This window comes from Uloborus diversus, chromosome 5 (assembly GCF_026930045.1).
Source record: "Uloborus diversus isolate 005 chromosome 5, Udiv.v.3.1, whole genome shotgun sequence".
NCBI lineage: Eukaryota > Metazoa > Arthropoda > Arachnida > Araneae > Uloboridae > Uloborus > Uloborus diversus.
Genome location: NC_072735.1, coordinates 11,317,150 through 11,335,920, shown reverse-complemented (window position 1 = coordinate 11,335,920; position 18,771 = coordinate 11,317,150). Strand labels below are relative to the sequence as shown.

General features: G+C 35.2%; 1 protein-coding gene across 1 annotated transcript in view; it reads left to right on the top strand.

Moving 5' to 3' along the window:
- The first annotated feature begins 15,784 nt into the window (after positions 1-15,784).
- Positions 15,785-18,771, top strand: part of LOC129222443 (paired amphipathic helix protein Sin3a-like) — a 37,279-nt gene continuing 34,292 nt past the window's right edge. The window contains exon 1 of the mRNA XM_054856957.1: positions 15,785-17,155. Coding sequence (XP_054712932.1) covers positions 15,785-17,155 — 1,371 coding nt within the window. The remainder of the gene's footprint in view (positions 17,156-18,771) is intronic.

Sequence of the window (18,771 nt, the reverse complement as noted above, 5' to 3'; positions counted from 1 at the left end):
CACAAACATACATACCCCCACACACAAACACACATACCCCCACACACAAACACACACGCCTACATACACACACTCGTGATTGCGAAAAACATCATTTAAATTCAAAATGTCAAAATTAATTTTTTTTTTTTTTTTTTTTTTTTTTTTTTTTTTTGCATGTTAGCTTTATTGTACAAGCTTGCTTATCTGGTTTCCGCTCAAAACACGGGCAAAAAAATGTGAAATTCCAACATTTCCATGTTTTTAGTATTGAATCCAAAAGCGTTTCTTCAAATGTCTCGAAAACTCATTTCTGCAAATACTCAGGTAACCTTCTCACTGCAGAGTTATCCTCCCTGAAATTACGATTTGATTTAACCGATTTTCTGCTCTATATACTAGCAAGAGCAGTGACTATACAAGCAAAAACAAAAAGAGTTCTAGAACTTAAAATTGAACTCTTTGTAGCTGAAATTAGTTCATCAATCATGAAAAAAAAATCTTCCATCCATTTATCAAAACATTTGGTGTTTGCCTGCACAGTAGCGGTGGTAATTTTTCCGCCATTCATAATTAATCTAAACCTACCTACTTGACAAAACTCATTCATTAAAAAACATGCATTTTATTTTTCAAATCCACGTCGTTTTATGTTCAAATCCACGTCCTAGATCAAAAAGAAAATAGTGCTTTAAAATCAGTCTGTAAGTTGCTAATTTATTCAATTTTTTTATTTGCTTGTCCTTTTTCATCCAATAAGCAAACTTAGCTCAAACAACACAAACAAAACTGATTTAATGGGTAAAAAATTTCTTTGGACTTTCTTTATCGGAGAAAAAAAATTTTTGGTGGTTAGATTGGGTGCCATTGGAATTTCACTTTCTGATGAGAATATCTAAACATAAAAATTGGAACACTGATCCTTTTCATACGAAACACTTCAGTACTGTTACGTATCTCGTAGTACGGTATTATTTTAAACGCATTTAACCCTAGAAGTACAAACTTTTTTCGAGCAATCACGATTGCTTATAGTTCTCATTTGACTGTTTTGAATTCCTATGATTTTATTTTCCCACCACCTCCCTCTGCCAGCACCACCGTTGCGTCGACCGGCCTCACGATGCTGCTCCAGGTGGCGTCCATATCTTACACACACACACGCATACACACACTCATGCCTGCGTACAGACACAAACACACCCTTCTGCACACACACACACACACACACTCATGCCTGCACACAGACACAAATACATATGTCTACATACACACACACACGAACGCCTACACACACACATGCGCGTACACACAATGCACTGCATACACAACACGCACACACATGCGCCTACACGAACACACACGCGCATTCAGACACACACACGCTCGTGATTGCGAAAAACATACACACGCATACATACACCTACACACACAAACACATACACACACTCAAACACATACACACACACGCATACATACAGACACCTACACATACACACACAACTACCCACACACTCATGCCTGCACTCAGACACAAACACATATGCCTACACACATACATTCCCCCCCCCCTCCCACAAACACTCATACACACAACTACCCACACACTCATACCTGCACACAGACACAAACACACATGCCTACACACACATATACATACCCCCTGCACACAAACACGCATACCCCCCCCCACACACACACACATAAACACACACGCCTACATACACACACGAACATAATTTGCGAAAAACATAATTTGAATTCAAGAGGTTAAAATTCAAATTTTTTTTTTTTTTTTTTTTTGCTGTAAAATATAAACCGAGGTAAATTAATACAAACCGGGGTACAAACCGGTTTTTGCTCATAAAATCGTTCTGAAAGCTATAATCTGACTCATAAGTACACGATTTTATTTTGCTTTTTTCATGCCTGAAGAGAAAATTCTGTTTAACCAAGGTTTATTTGGTGAAAATACGATTGGAATAGCTAAAAGTGGAAAACCTTGTTTTAAGTGCTGAAAACCCAGTTTACCTGGGGGTCTATATCTTCTACTTTAAAGTTCTAGGGTTAACTATTACAGGATTTGAAGTACAGTTCTACTCAGGTCGCCCTATTACTGCTAAATGACCAGCATATCCTTATTTTTCTTTGGAAGATTGCTCCGAAAATGAACGGATACATTGAAAACATTTTTCTTTACAAAATTGAGAATGTTAATCCATTTTACCCCAATTTATTTATTTTTCTCAAATTTGAGAAGAATGTTATTTTTAAAGATTTATTAAACCTTCAGCTGTGATTTAAACAGGACAGTAGGATAAAATGGGCTAAATAAAAGCTTCCAACTGATAATTAGTCACGTGTCATATTCTTCATGGAAAAATAATTTTTTTGAAGGAATAAATTATCTAAAAAGCTGATTTATTTTTCCCTATCTTGCAAGTGCACAATATAGAAAGAAAGAAGCAAGAAAATATAACAGAATTATAGTTAATTTGCCAGGTTTTTTTTCCTAATCTATCAAAGTTTTCTAACGTTGGCCTTGTGTACATCGCAAACTAAATTATTTGATATTAAATTTATGTATTAGGTAGAGAAAATTTCAAAATATTTCTTTTTATCGATCGTATCAATCCTTTTAAAAGTTTAGAAAGCGAAGTTCTTGAACACAAAAAAAAAAAAAAATGTCGCATCATCATAAGTCTCTGTAAGAGACAGGAAGAAATATTTATTCTTGTTTGAGAAAAAGTAAACTACATATTTTCCTTTGAAGTAATATAGAAAACATAAAAAACAACTTTCCTGAGAGAGTAAAAGATAAGATTGCCGTACATATCTTAAAATCAAATAAATTCTATCTTGTAAAACATTTTTTTTCTTTGCAATCAAAAATTCCGTGTTCAGCGAGAACTTATTAATCTTGTTCACAGTGTAATCGGAGACATGAAGAGCTGTTTATAAAAGGAAAAAAACTTATTCCATGTGTCAAGTGAAAATTCAATAAACTTTTAATCGGAAGGACAAAATAATTTTTATATTGGGGAAATATGAAGCAAGAAAGCTAAAAATACTCTTATTTCGTCGTGTTTTTTTTAATCGGCAGATGAAGTAATGCATTTTTCAATCTTGAATTTAATCAGGATTTGCTGCAGAAAGGCAATACGCGATTTTTTGTCTCCAGAATATTTTCAGCTGAAAACTAGTTTAAAAGTGGTTTGAAATTTCTGGCAGGTATTCTCTAGTACCTTTCTCGCATGGGCGCCCATATAGGGGGCAAGGAGTGGCTCGAGCCCCCCCCCCCCCTCTTAGAAATTAGAACTTTCTTGCGTTTAGTATTTTTTTCTTTTTAAAAATGTAAAAACATTTCTTCTCCAGTTATTAATGAATAAGTTATTAAGAAATTCAAATTTTAATGACCCTAATCTGGCCGGAAATCGGTTTCCGTGGGGAAAATACCCAACTAAACCATGGAGAAAATATCTGAGCCCCCCCCCCTTACAATTCTGCATATGGGCGCCCTTGCTTTCTCACCCAAAATTTTTCGATAAATTCCTTTTTTTACAAAATTGTCGATCATTTTCTGTTTTCAGATGACAAATCACTATTAATTTGGGAATGGGGTTGTTTCCTTCAGTCAAAAGTACTACTTTTAATCACTGGAATTAATAAAATAAGCACAAAAAATAACATGGAGCGAGAAAATACTTCTGTTATCCTTACATTTAATTTTTACTTAATTTTCTGAAATGTCAGATTTCTAAAACAAAATGCTTCATCGTGTGACGTCACAAGTGAGGAAAGCCATCTTGAATCGGAGCGCGTTGGTTGTCTTTTCTGGCAAGGTCTTTTCTGGTCTTTGGATGATTTTTCACTGCGAGCAATAACTAGCGGAAGGAGAATTGTTAGTTAAATGAAGTATTCCTTTGGTGAATTCTGGCAATTTCCTGAAACTTTGTTCTGGTAACCCTAGCGGCTTGTTCACTTCTGACGTCATCAAACTGGGCGTTTTTTAAGATTCTTTTTTTTTTTTAGAGAGAAAATAAGTCAAAATTAAGAAAAAAGGTATATCAACCCATCTTTTCGACCATGCTCTTTCAGAAAAAAATATATTTGAAATATGAGAAAAACAACCCAAATGATATCTAAATTGTCTGTTGCTAACCAACGTTGAAAGTGCACAAATCAGCAATTGATTGCAATTGAACTTTCGGCGTTGTTTGCTTTACTGTCACTTATTGCATAAAAGTTTTTATTCATTTCTTGACAAATCTTCAGATTACTTACTTGTTTCGGCGTTACAAAGAACGCCTTTTTTAATGCAAAAGAAATGAGCATTCTGTTTTTGTCGGTTAGTTTAAGCAGAGTTTTTCTGTGAATGGGTCATTGCAGTAACGCAAAAACATGAACACTTTCTCGCCAATGCTTGAAAAGTTTTCAGATAAAACTGATCATTTTTAAAGAAATTGGTATCAAAAAAACACCAAGCTTTGGCTGATGTAGGATTTAGGTCGCTGACTGCAATTGTAGCTGGCTTAAATTCCTGACTTAACTAACTATCGAAGCGTTTGCTTTTGAAATTGAAGCTTTGATCTAACAAAGACTGAGAATTTTCTCAGAAATGAATTCTGGTCAATAAAATTAGTGAGAAATTCATGTTAGTTTAATTCGATTTCTGTCATGCATGAATTTTGGGAGAAAGAACTATGTTGATGCATTCAGTAAATTACCGCCCATTAGCCAGGGCTAAAGCAGAAATACGTGAAATACACCGCCAGCTCAGTCATTTCCAGCCGAGGACTGCAGTTTCGTGCTCATTTCCTCGGCTGGAAATGACTGAGCTGGCGGTGTATTTCACGTATTTCTGCTTTAGCCCTGGCTAATGGGCGGTAATTTAATGAATATACCATGCCTTGCCATCAATTTTCGAGTTGAACCAAACCATTGTTTCGGTCACTCGTCTGGTCTGCTAATTCTATATTAGCTACCAGTTTGTTTCGCACTCTTGGCTTCCTTAAGAGGTTTTCCATCTTCAGCTCAGTCACTTTCCTATGCCGGGCTGATGAGTGCTAATTAGCACGAAACTGCAGTCCTCGGCTGGAAATGATTGAGCTGGCGGTGTATTTCGCGTATGTTGATGCAGTTACTGTTGCTCTTTTACATTTAACAAAAAAAAAAAAAAACGCTTATTATCATACTCTAATTTTCTGAATCAAAATAAACAAAATTTCAACTTTAATCGTAATTTTTTTTTTCTCATCATGATCGTAATCGATTACGTTGGACCGTAATTCATTGTCATTCTAAGTCTGAAGAAGAAAAAAACCTTTAGTAATGATTTTCAAGAAATAATACAAGTTGTAATACTTTCACCTGATAAATAAAATGTGGAGATGACCAGATTACAAGACCTCTTTCTCTCCTTTTTGACGTGCAACAACTTTTCGGACAAGGGGATATATAAAAAAATCTTTGAAAATAGGCGTTAGTTCAGAGCGTTATGTAGCATACCTTATACTTTTTTTTTTTTTTTTCAAAATAAACTTTCTCCCATATCTGTATAAAATATATACGACAAATAACTTTTTATTTCTACACTTTAAAAATATGTTTCTAACTGAGAAATTAATGCGTAGTACGTCGAAGAAGATTAATTTTCTATTTTATAACTTTCTGAAGTTCTCGAGTTTTCAAAAACAAAAACTTACATTGTTGTGTTTGGAATTTTAACGCCGCTTTATTAAAATAAATAGACCAGCGTGGATCATTAATCTCCAAAAAAAATTGAAAAAGAAAATCACAAGTTATCAATCTTCATTCTTTTTTTCTCCAAAATACTTGCACCTTATATTAACCGAAGTAACCTTCAAAATTTCTTGCAATTCAAGTATTAACTTTCTTTAAGAGGTTTTTCATTTATTATTTTTCCTCCAAAGCCTGATCTTTGTTTTTTGAAAGATGATGAATGGAGCCTCAAATGGAGAATATCTTTTTGTTGATAAAAAAGAAAATTAGTTCGCTAAAGTTGGCAACACTTTTCCGTTTCACGCAATGGGTAGCGTTAAGAGTAATTATCGTTTGTTTTAAACTTTATTGCATTTAATTAAATTATCTCTCTTCGTTAAATTTCATTATTCGCAACTCCAACGAACTATAGGGGGCACTGCAGTCACTGTCTAATGGCGGAATTGAAAACTAAAACAAACGCATGTGGTAACGAAGAAATTGCTAAAAGTGTTGTGATTTTTGTTCGTATGTATGATTTTTTCGCTTTATTCATTTGAAAAGATTTTTCAAAGTCTTTTGGTTATTCTGACCCATATAGAAAGAGATTAGAAACCAAAAAGTATTACGAAAGTAAACAATTAATGCAGAACACACAGTAAGTTGTTCTGAAGCAGCCATTTTCACGATGTTGAATTCGGAATTCATAAATTTTTGGTTCGCTTCGAACGGCATTTTCATTTTGTACCCTTTTTTCTATACATTAGTACATATTAAGTTCAGTTTCGTGACATTTCCAGCATTTGTTGACATTTTTGTCACATAGTGCACATACGTGGCAGACTGTCAAGAGTAACGTTTAACACTAGATAATTTATTTCTATGACTATATGATTGGATATCCAAAGAAATCATGCATTTAATTCATTCGTCATGGAAATGATTTACCTGATATGCGAAATCTTGTCAAGATACATTATTCTTTCACATAATTTTAAAACCATAAGCCTATAAACATATTTTTGGCGAACTTTTATTTTTTATTGTTCAAATTCTTAACGTTCTTTCTGGATTTTTCAATCTGTTCTGCGATAAATATTTTCAAGAAAATTTATTTGCATACTGTCTATTTCAGTAGGATACTGTAGTAACAAAGGTTATTTAAATCATTTATGTGGAATTAGGTTAAGGAAAAGTGTCCAGTCAATGTTGTTAAGTTCGTTTTTTTTTCCATCGAATTGAAAAACTGATTCAAATTCACTCAGAACAAAATAAATAAAATGTGTACTCACAGTTTATATATGGTGGTAGTTTTCTTTTCAGTTGATTGACCATTATTTCTTTTTGTTTATCGAATTCTGTAATCTTACTATCATTTTATTCCACTCATGATAAAAATTAAAAATGGTTTAACTAAAAATGCGAAAACTCGCCAAGGCTACTTTGCTTGCACAATACTAAAACTACTATAACCCTAAACAAATTTGGCGAAACCTTTCAGCTGAGAATAAAAGGAATAAAGTAAATTCTTTCTCGGTTAAACATTTTTCATTTTGTTCTACGATAATAAATTCAAGAAAATATTTTGCATACTGTCCATTCCAACTAAATGCTGCTGTAAAATATGATTAGTTAAATTAATTTAAGATTAAAAAAAACTCATATTCTTACAAATTCATACAAAACAATAAAAATTTTTACCTGGTATTACGTTATCCAATTTTGTTAATCCAGACTTTTCTTGTTTACGCTTCCACCATTTAATACTTTTTTGAAAGAAATAAGAAAAACTAACATTATTTTGAGAAGCTCGAGAATACTACTAAGGGACGAATTAATTTCTGTAGCTGAAAGCAAACTAAGACACATCGATTGCGTTAATAAATACTCAGAACAAACTGCCTGTGTTTACGTCAACAGACACACGTGATGCGCAACGTGGCAATGTTTTAGGTGCAGACGCAGTTTTATAAATCACCGCAAGGTAGCGTATTCGAGCGCTGGAGTTCCGAATTACTGCCGTTCTCACGAATAAGATATCGTACTTAGGGAGGGAAGACAAATAAAACCCTTGATCATCAGAAAACTTTCTTTAAGAAACTAAACACGCAGTCAATTTCGACTTTTAAAGAGTTTGAATTTTGTAATATTTATTTAAAGAAAAGTTATTATAAAAGTTTTGAAAAATAGAGAATTGTACTTTCTGTTGAAGTTTTTAGTATTATGAAACTTTTTTTAAAACATTTTGCATCAGTTCGTTGCAAACTAAACATCCACTTACGGAATTGAATTAACTGCAGCGGCGCTCCTTTTTATTGGTTCCACTGCTTGACTGATTTAACTGGTTAAGAAAAAGAGGCGATAATATATATATATATATATATAAAGCAGTGGAACTAATAAAAAGGAGCGCCGCTGCAGTTAATTCAGTTCCGTAAGTGGATGTTTAGTTTGCAATGAACGATGTATACATATACTATACAGCATAAAGATAATTTACTGCCCCTAAACTAGTTTCAGTTAGTAACTTCAGCTTATGATATCGCTTTTTTTTTCTTACTTTCTTTTTTCTACTGCAGTTTATGAATACTACTACAGTTATAACGAACTATACTACAGTTATGCCGTACGGCTTTAACCCATAGATAGTCATGATTATTAAAAGTGCTTTTCTTTTCAGTCAGTGAAATTTTAAAATCTTAAAAACATATGATTCCATTTGAATACAAATCTGAAAATATATGACATTGATTGCCTTTAATATTTCTGGTGATTATTCATTTATTTATTTACTTTCTTTTTTAAGTAACCACGTATTTTTTTTTTGGGGGGGGGGGGTTTAAAAGATTTTCTAAAGCGAAACAAACGGTAATGCGTTCACGGAAAATATAGACTAGGATATAAACAAAGAAATGCACCATTTAGCAACGTCAATCACGTGTTTGACTTGGACCATGGCCGCACGTGATGTGTGGTCTAGATGACGTCACAAATGATGCTTTTTGGCGCATCTTTGTACCGCGTTTCCACGTTATTACAATCAAGAAGCGAATTAAAATTGCGCTTTACGCTTGCTATTAACAGATCGTTGCCAATACACGTGAGCAAAGATGCGAATTAAGTATTTTGCACTGTGAATGGCAACACAGAATGGCATTTCATCATTTGTGATGTCATCGGCAAGAAATGTAAACAATGACAGATCACCGATTTAAGTAAATTTTTTTAAATATTAAACTTAAACAAATTATTTAAAAAATGGTTAGATCCTATGTTTTTAAGCATGTTCTTCCAGAAAAAAATACTTTTAAAATATTGGAAACGACCCCATTGTTTCTTCAAACAATTCAGAAAAAAATTAGCTGTAACTCGTTTTATTTTAAACTGCATTCTGATACAATCCATCCACTTAATGAAAGTTAAGTTTAGTTGTCAAATGGGAATTAAGTTCCCATTCAATTCACGCGTCCCCCCCCCCCCGGGAATTTTAAGTTTTTCATTTTCTGTCGAAAAGGATGTAATCGTGGTGTCACTCAGGCTTTTCTGCTTGACTTCACTTTTGCAAAAAATATTCACTCGCTAGAGAGTGAATCTTCCACAATTCTTTGGTTTGAGGTAGAAGAAGCTCCTAAAAGTTGGTAAAACTTTTGAGCCTGCCGTACTAATGCAATAAGAAGCAAAAAAAATTTCTTCCTTCAATAATAAACATGCTAGTTAACTCTATATAGAACTTGAATGGAGAGTTTAGTCTATAAAAGTTTCCAACGTATGCGCTCGTTTTTAAAATAATCTTAGCAATTGTTAAGATTATTTTATGTCGTGTATACTTAATCGAAAGTAAATCTAATGATATACTATATTTCTTCTATTTTTACCCGACTGCGCGTGCGCGACGCAAAGGAGGGTAATGTGTTTATCAATCTATGTATATATGTATGTTCCTATGTAGCGTTCTACAGGCTAAACGCCTTGGCCAATTTTGGTAATTCTTACGTCAATCGATTTGTCTTAACCTTGGGAGTGTCACTAAACACATGACAGTAATCAAAACTACCATTTCAAAAAACAGTTGCCATTTTGTCAGTTTGGGATCGGCGCATGCTGAGTGTCGCACCTTGTGTCGCACGCTACCTGCGTGCGACAAATGCAGGTTGTTTTCACTGCCTGAATTTTTTGTTTACTAAGTCTACTAATTGGGGTCTAAGTGGCCGAGTGGTCTAAGCGATTGCATCTCCCACTTGAGGCGGTGGGTCAAGACACCTTTGATCTGGATGTACTTTCCCCTCTTTCTAATGTAAATTCTTTCATGTGTTCTTTATATGTATTCTGTACTGTAATAAAAAAATATATTATGCGTAACGAAGGCAAAACACTCAGATTGTACTCCTCATCAAAGTAAACCCGTGTAATAAGCACCAAAGCAAAGAGAGTCTACTAATTCGATTTTCATCTCTAACATGTTGCATTTGTTTTTGCCTTGATTCAAGGGACTGAGTTTCGCGACGTGTACTTTCTTGAGAGGCTTTTTTAGTTTTGCGAGAAAGATTTGACTGACGACGTTTCCGATTTCCCGTCATCATGCTGTGCTGTGGTTGATTTAAGTTCGCGCATTTTTGCCGAAGGTCAAGCATATGTAGCTTTAAGTCGAGTTTGGTCCCTAGAGGACTACGTATTAGTAGTTTAGACCACCGCAAGTTACTTAAAAAACCTCACGATACAAACAAAATCTCCCAACGAAATGACAAGGTTGCGAAATGTACCGTCTTATAATCGTAATAACAAAGTCAATGAAAATTAACTAAAAGGTGTAAAATAAAAAATTATTAAATAAAAACAAAAAATCCGGCTGCGTAAAAAACAAAAAAACTAAAAAGAAAAATGTATAAGACTAATAGTTTAGAATGTTTTTAAGTACAACTGAATAACTGCACCATTGAAATAGTTTTATATTCGTACACAGATAAGACATATCATAAATTCAAAAACAGAATAGAAGGATCAACAGTCGGAGCCCATTCAAATTTTACGGGGTTCCTTGATTCAGAAAGGAATGGGCCCCGACTACTGTTGATCCTTCTATTCTGCTTTTTGAATTTATGATTTGTCTTATCTGTGTACGGTTATAAAACTATTTCAACGGTGGTAGTTATTCAGTAGTACTTAATAACATTCTAAACTACTGGGCTTATACATTTTTCTTTTTAGTTTTTTTTGGTTTTACGCAGTCGGGTTTTTTGTTTTTATTTAATATTTTTTTTACTGAAAGTACTTTTAATAAACTGCATGCCATATGTAAATTAAAAACTATAATTTATGTTTAAAACTTTGCTTGAAATCAAATTATACAGTTGACGAGGAGATGTACAGGAAAACTACACCACAACAAAGCAATCTGATGAGCACATTGATAAACGAAATTTTTACTGCCACCAAGCAGAACCCATTATGATGGAAGTGGTGATTGAGAACTCTATAAGACATAAACGCACAAAAAATCACACGATTTTGTTCAACAGTTATTTTCTGAGGCTACAACATTGTCCCATGAAAAATATGTGTAAATTGATGAATTTAAAAAAAAAAACTTAACACAAAAGAAAATTGTCATTCACAAAAATTATTTATTTTTAAAGTGTTCAGAATTTTTCCTTTTTGATATGAAAGTTAATTAGTTCACACATCAATTAGAACTTTTTGATTCATCAAAATTTTGCTTTTAACACATCAAGCACCTCTGACGCTAATAATAACAAACCAACAAACTTTAGGTCCATCAATCAAAAGGCTACGCTAAGAAATCTGATAAAGGTATTGTTGTGCCATCTAGTTGACAAAAATTAAACTATCAGTCTGAATTATCTGCGGCACATAAAGACAAAACGTTTTTTAATTTCTGTCCTCATTTCACTTAATTTGGTTTCAAGTATCAAGTGCAAGAAAACAAATTTTTAAGCGATTGAAAAGTAGGAGGAGGGAAAAAATTGAAAATCATAACCACTGATCTCGAGGATTAGTTGTTTATTGCTATTGTAGTTTCCAAGTTCGAAATTTTCTTAAAATTAATCTTTTGCTCTTAATTAGAAAAAATATCCTTTCAATTTAATACTACTTTTCATTAAAACTAACAAAATTCGATTCTGTGAGTTTTTTGTTTACTTTCAAGAATTTTTCAGAAATGGAACCATCAATGTCATTTTAGAGATGCTACTTTATTTGGCTGTTTCTTTACGTATTTATTTCGTCAGATTTTTCTTCTTGTTAAGTGAGTGGCGTATTTTGTTTTTAGAAATCAGCTTTAAATGCACAAAAATATATTTGCACAATTTACAATCTTAGCTAATTAAGAGAACATTGATCAGGGTAGAAAGTCGATGTTGATATACGGGAAAGTAGGCTTGTTTTGTTTTGGACGGAACTCCTTGTTTCCATCGATGAGATACGAAGTCGAATATTTAATTTCAAAATTGGCTTCATAAACACGAATTAATAGGGAATCAATGAATAAAATCCTCAGATAATGTATTTTACCAGATGGTGTGATAAATCATTTTGTTCAAAAAAAAAAAGTATTGAAACACACACACACACACACATAAAGTTGTTGTGTGATACTGTACCTGCTGTTCTTTAAAAGCTATAAATTTAGTTCCTTAATTGTACTATACTGCCGTGAGGAGGTAAACGGTTGTTTCTACAAGAATGAGTTTTTTGATGCATTTGAAGAAAAGCGTTTTTGATTCCCCACTAACAATAGTAAAATATTGGAATTGGACGTTCGTTTTGTGCTTTGTATTCAGCGTAAATACAAACACGCAATTTTATACAGAAAAGCTTAAGTAAAATAGATGGAAAAAATGCGAGAAAAAAAATTAAAATTAAAAATTTGCTGATACTGTCGTTTACCTTCCAAGAGCAGTATAATACTGTAGTGGTTCCTTTGTATCTTTTTTTTTTCCTCTAATGTTATAAATACATGAAATACACCGCCAACTCAGTCAATTCCAGCCGAGGACTGCAGTTTCGTGCTTATTAGCACTCATCAGCCCAGCATAGGAGTGACTGAGCTGGAGGTGGAAAACCTCTTAAGGAAGCCTAGAGTGCCAAACAAACTGGTAGCTAATACAGAATTAGCACTGACCTGACGAGTGACCGAAGCAATGGTTCAACTCGAATATTAAAGGCAAAGCAGGTATATTATACCTGCCTTGCCTTCAATATTCGAGTTGAACCGAACCAGTTGAGCTGGTGGTGTCTTTCATGTATTTCTGCTTTAGCCCTGGCTATAGAGCTGTAACTTACAGAATAATGTTATAAATAGTTATTATCTATATATATAAAAATGAATGTTTGTCTGTATGTCATCCATGAACTCAAAAACTACCCGGTAGATTTGGCTGAAACTTTCACTGTTTGTTATTTTTGTTACTGGGAATGTTTATAGACCAGTTCGAAAAAAATCCGATCGATAGTTCCCTTTTCATTCCAATTTAAGTCACAATCCATTGGATAAATACGAATAAAATGATCGGCTGCAGAAATTAATTCGCGTGAAAGATCTCATTGATAAGAAGTTAGCTGTTGCCATTTTTCTTGAGTTTGAACAAATAAATTCTTTATTTATTGTTTTATGGCTTTTCATGCAACGGGGGGATTTAAAACTTTTTCTATTTGATATTTTTAGCGATTGATTGATCTTGCAAACTGCGTGAGTACAAAATTTGAGTATAGTCACGGCTTCACTTGATACCTGGACCGATTATTATGAAAATTGCTATATATATATATGTATTTTTCCACGGAGAAGGTGCATAATATGCTCATTGAAGCCATTCGCCACCAGGTGGCACTGCAGAGTAGCAACTTCTGCCCCGTTCAACCGATTGTCATGAAAATCAGTATAATGATGTATTTTTTTGTTGGCGTAGCAACGCGCGTCGGGTACAGCTAGTATTTGATAAAAACATTAGTTCCTTAGTTTTATGTTTGTTCCTATAATATAACATTGTTTATAAATGCATATATATTTGTTTTTTTTAGTTTATCTCTTTTTTGTATAAAATTATGAGATATGACTACAGAAATGTGTAAGCGTTCGTTCTTTTTTTTTAAACTCCTAATACCGATATTAATACCGGTCTTCCGGTATCACGTTTTAAATAATACCGGATTAGTGTTTTTTTTCCCGGTATTGAAATTACTTTTCTCAACAACTTCAAGCATAGGATGCTTTTTAAAAACATTCTATAAAATAACACATAAAAAACAATATCTTTTAGAAAATTACTTGTAACCTCGAACTGAAGAAGAAAATGGTGCGTCAGAAAAATCAAACCAACCTTAGAAAAATTTATCTGACAGCTCTGGATTTCCTCTAACGTCAAAAACAGATTCGAACAGTTTTGAGTGCTCATTCAGCCGAGTAACTAAAAATAATTTAATCTACTCAATATCGTATAGAAAGAAAAGAATACTTACGCGTTTTGCAAATATATAATAAAAACACCATAAATCTGCCTATCAAGTAAAATTACGACTGCTCAGGAATTTTGTTTCTTAACAGATTGACAATGATGCCTTAAATATATTGTTACAAATTCTGTAAATATTAGTTATTTTTGTGATTAATTTGTCGTAATCTAGCTAAATTTGGCGTTTATTAAATTATCTGTCATCTAAAATTATTGTAGTAACGTAACCTGTAAATAGTTTCCTGTAGTGAATATACAGCCCCTATACATTCGGCTGATGTATACGGTCCCCTATTTTTCATTGATAAAATTTATGAATGATAGAAATAAGAAAGTGTAGAACAGTGTAGCATTTTCTGGAATAGTTGAGAGGTCTCTTTCGGTGTGTATAAAAGCCGTTACGCAGGATAAAAAGTTAGTTTTCGATTGAGAATTTGTACTGAGAGTGTATTAGCTCTGTTTATTGCGAGGCATTTCGCTGTGTCGTTTTTCGTATTTGGAAGTAAATACGTGTGTAACCGTTGAGTTTACGGTGTTGTGTGATATTTGCTTAATTGCTGATGTTTAATTTAGCAGTTGTTGACGCTCTTTCCTGTACATAGTGTAAATAAATTTCCTGTGTTTTAAATCAAGAACTGTGTCGTCCTTTCAAGAAAGTTCGAAGCCGCACCGGATCCGTTACAATATCTTTGATCCTTAGATGCATGATTTTTTAAAAAGCACTTGTTCTTTGGTTTTAAACTTCTGTTCAAATCATGAGAAACAAGGAAAAAAAAACTACGTTCACTGAAAAGTCAGTACATTCATTTTAAAGAATATATTTTTAAGAAAAAAATTGTGTGGCGTGCGTCGTATAAAATTTGATTTGATATTCGAACATCAATTCCTAACTGTTTCTAACATCTAAAAACTAGTATGTTGTGGCCATCACGAAACTTTCTTCTATATTTTTATTTTTCTGATCCCTCCCCATGCTTGACGAGAAAGCAATATTCCTAACAAAAACAAAATTACACATGCAAAAACTTGACGACCATCCCAATGTCTGAATTATTTTAAAAACAAAACAAAGAGCAAAAATTGAAAGTTACTTTAAAAGCCTTACTTGAATTAATTACAAATATTTTATTTATTAACAAACATAAGATGGCGACAGTTAAAAATTTTAAATCATTGAGATAATATTTCCGATCATTTCCATACTCATTTCCATACATACACAGCCATTTCTTTGTGATTGATTGTGGAACAACGATTTTCATTTGTCTTATTTTACTGCAATGGTCTGCTTATAAGAGCCGAAAAGTATCTTTTCAAATGATGTAACTTATTAACATCATTTTGTTTTACACATCTGGAATTTTTCCAGATTTCGTTTGATTTTTTGAGCCATTTTTCAACGCTTAAAAATTTCGCAAGCAAGAAGTATTGCTATGCAAGAAACAGAAACTGCCGCGCCGAGTGCGCTGCATCAAGAGACTTCTGATCCATCTCCTGGGGTGACGCTGTTGACCAGCGAGATTTGCAAATTTACCGATTGGCATTTACATGCCTACTGCCAACTTAAAGGGCTTTCTGATGAAGCTGACCACTACCTTCTGAGCCTATGCTCCTTAATGAATGAAAAGAGACTGATTTTGGACGCCAACGCCTGGGCCCCTTGGGTCAAGAAGATGAACCGTCTGGCCGAAATAATGCTGGTGAAGTTCCCGCTGGATGAAGAGGGTAAAAACCCAAATTTCATTACCCTGCGGGAGTACCATAGCATGACAAATCTGCCAGGCAAAAAAACCCCTAACTTTAAGGCCACAGTGCCGTATCAAAAGAGAAAATCTACTGAAGACGGGTTTCAGAGCCCTACAAAAACCTGCAAGGTTAAAAAGAATGAGAAGGTTCAACCCTTAAAGGTTGGAAACATGTTCAATGCTCTTAGCCAGGGTGGGGGGATCTCCACCGATTTGTCTGACCCAGACATGGATACACAAGAGGAGGTTGTCGCAACCGTCCCTCCTAAAATCAAACCCATACTAGCCGTGTACCCAAAAGAATACAGGGACTTTGTCACTGGGCTTAAAACAGAAAATCAAGCTGAGTTCAAAGTAAAGGTTTCCGGAGAATTTGCCAGAATTTTTCCGGCCACTTCTGACGATCACAGAGCCATTTCGGAGTACCTGCTCCGAACTAAGATACAGCATTACGTACAGCTGGCTAAACATAATCGCCCTGTCAAAATTGTTGTTAAGGGATTGCCATTGACAACGGATAAAGATGATTTAAAGTGGGCTCTTGAAGAGCTTGGCTACGGAGTTAAGAAGGTCGCGCAGCTTGTGCGAAAGGGTTCCACTCCTTTGCCGATTTTTCAAGTTCACCTATCACACACTGAAGGGGTTGAAAAAGTCTTTGACTTGACCAACATTCTATATACATATGTCACTGTGGAAGCATATAAAGCTAGAAAAGGGCCTTCTCAGTGTCACAGATGCCAGAAGTTTAACCACAGCTCCGAGAACTGTTTTATGACCCCGAGGTGTGTTCGGTGTGGGGGTGAACATCTCTCCAGTGACTGCCCGCACAAGGCTGCTAAGATGGATAAACCTATGTGTGCCAATAGCCAGGGCCCTCATCCTGCCTCTTACAAAGGATGTCCAAAATATAAAAACTTTATCAAGAAGTCCTCTAAAACTTCCCCCAACCCCAGGTCATTTACTTCCAACTCAACTAATTTCCCAGCACTCCCTAGTCAAAAACAAGCTGAGAGTAAGAGCGATGGCACTGTGAGTGCCCCCAATGCTCTCACACACTCATTCGCCCAAAAGGCCCGAGGCTCAGCCATCGCGGGAGCTTCAAACAGAGCGGCTCAAGCCACCTCTGCTAGCGACGTGAGCACTCTGGCCCCAGAGCAGCCTCGTCGCAAACCATCAACCGGTGCTTTCTCGGAAGCTGCCGGAACATGGGACTCCATTAAGGAGATCTTGAACTTTTTCAAAGTTCTGAACCTCCCTGCCATCATTAAAACTATCAAACTGGTTCCTCCTGAAATTAGAAAACAATCTGACCCTATCAATAAACTTTGGGCTCTTTTCCAAGCTTTCATGGAAAGTGATGAGTTATTTCAGCGCACATAATGGCTTTCCCCCTCGGTCTTTCTCTTTTGTCGTGGTATGCCTGCGGGCTGCTCGACAATATCACTGAACTTAGGCAGCTTGTTTATGAACTAGCGCCCGATATTATCTGTGTGCAAGAGAAGCATCTTAGACCAATCAATCGTGGGATTGGGATCCCCAATTATAACTTTTACCGCAATGATCGACTTCCAGATCAAAATAATTATACTAGGGCATGGGGGGGTACCTTAATTTATGTTAAGAGCTCTATTCCACACCACCAGAACCTAACACCAAGCCTTTTGGCACTTGAAGCTACCTCTATCACAATTGCACCAAAAGGCTTTTTCCCCATCACGATTGTCTCTGCGTATGGCCTAACACTCAGACACATGAGGGCGAAAGAAAAAGCCTCGAAGCTCCTTCGGGATCTAGAAGCAGTCTTTCAATACCCTCATAGCACAATAGTTTGCGGAGATTTTAACGCACACCATACCTTCTGGGGCTGCAATGGAACCACCGCCACTGGTAGAACTATTTTTGACTTTGCCCAAAAGGCAGGAATTACCATCGTAGCTCCTCCCACACCTACACGTATCACTGTGACCAGCGCATCTACTATTGACTTTGGGATGGTCAAATTGTTTCCCTACAGTTGCGAGGTGACTTCGCTTGCAAAGCTCTCCTCGGATCACAACCCAGTCAAATTTGTCTTTGACACGGTTACAGTGAATATTGCACTTCCACATGCCTCGAAACCTGATTGGCCCAGGTTTCGTAAACTCCTGAACTCCATTCACTTTGATTTTCAGGACATCAACACTGGGACTGAGCTCGATTCTTCTGTTCACAATTTAACTAATACCATTATTAATATCCATTCCAAAACCTCCATCCCCATTTTAAAGCAAAGCTATGCTAAGGAGCTCCCCCTCCACATCAGAAACTTAATTAGATCAAAAAATCAGCTACGAAAAACTTATCAACTCCGCAGGGATCCTGCTTCCAAGTCCGACCTCAATAAGGCACAGGAGCTAGTTAAACAAGCAATTAAAAGGCACAAAAATGACTCATGGACTCAATATATTTCCTCCCTTACTGCAGACGACACTTACATTTGGAAAGCCGTCAAGCGGCATCGGGGGACGTATAGACACATTCCGCCCATTAAAGGCAAAACCCTTCCAGGAGGCCAAACTGTAACTGCTGTGACTGATATTGAAAAGGCAGAACTTTTTGCCGATCATTTCAAACAGTAGTTCACACCTAACAACACCAGACATGACGAAACTGAATCACTTGTTAACATCACACTACACAATTACTTCACAACTCCACACGCTAGCAACACCCTTCAGATTCAGCCCTCAGATGTTCTAAGCTATGTCAAAAAGTGTAAGAAAAAGAAAAGTCCAGGCCTTGATAGAATCACCAACTCTCTAATTAAAAACCTGCCAATTCGTACTATTTTCTATATTACCCAACTCATCAACAAAATA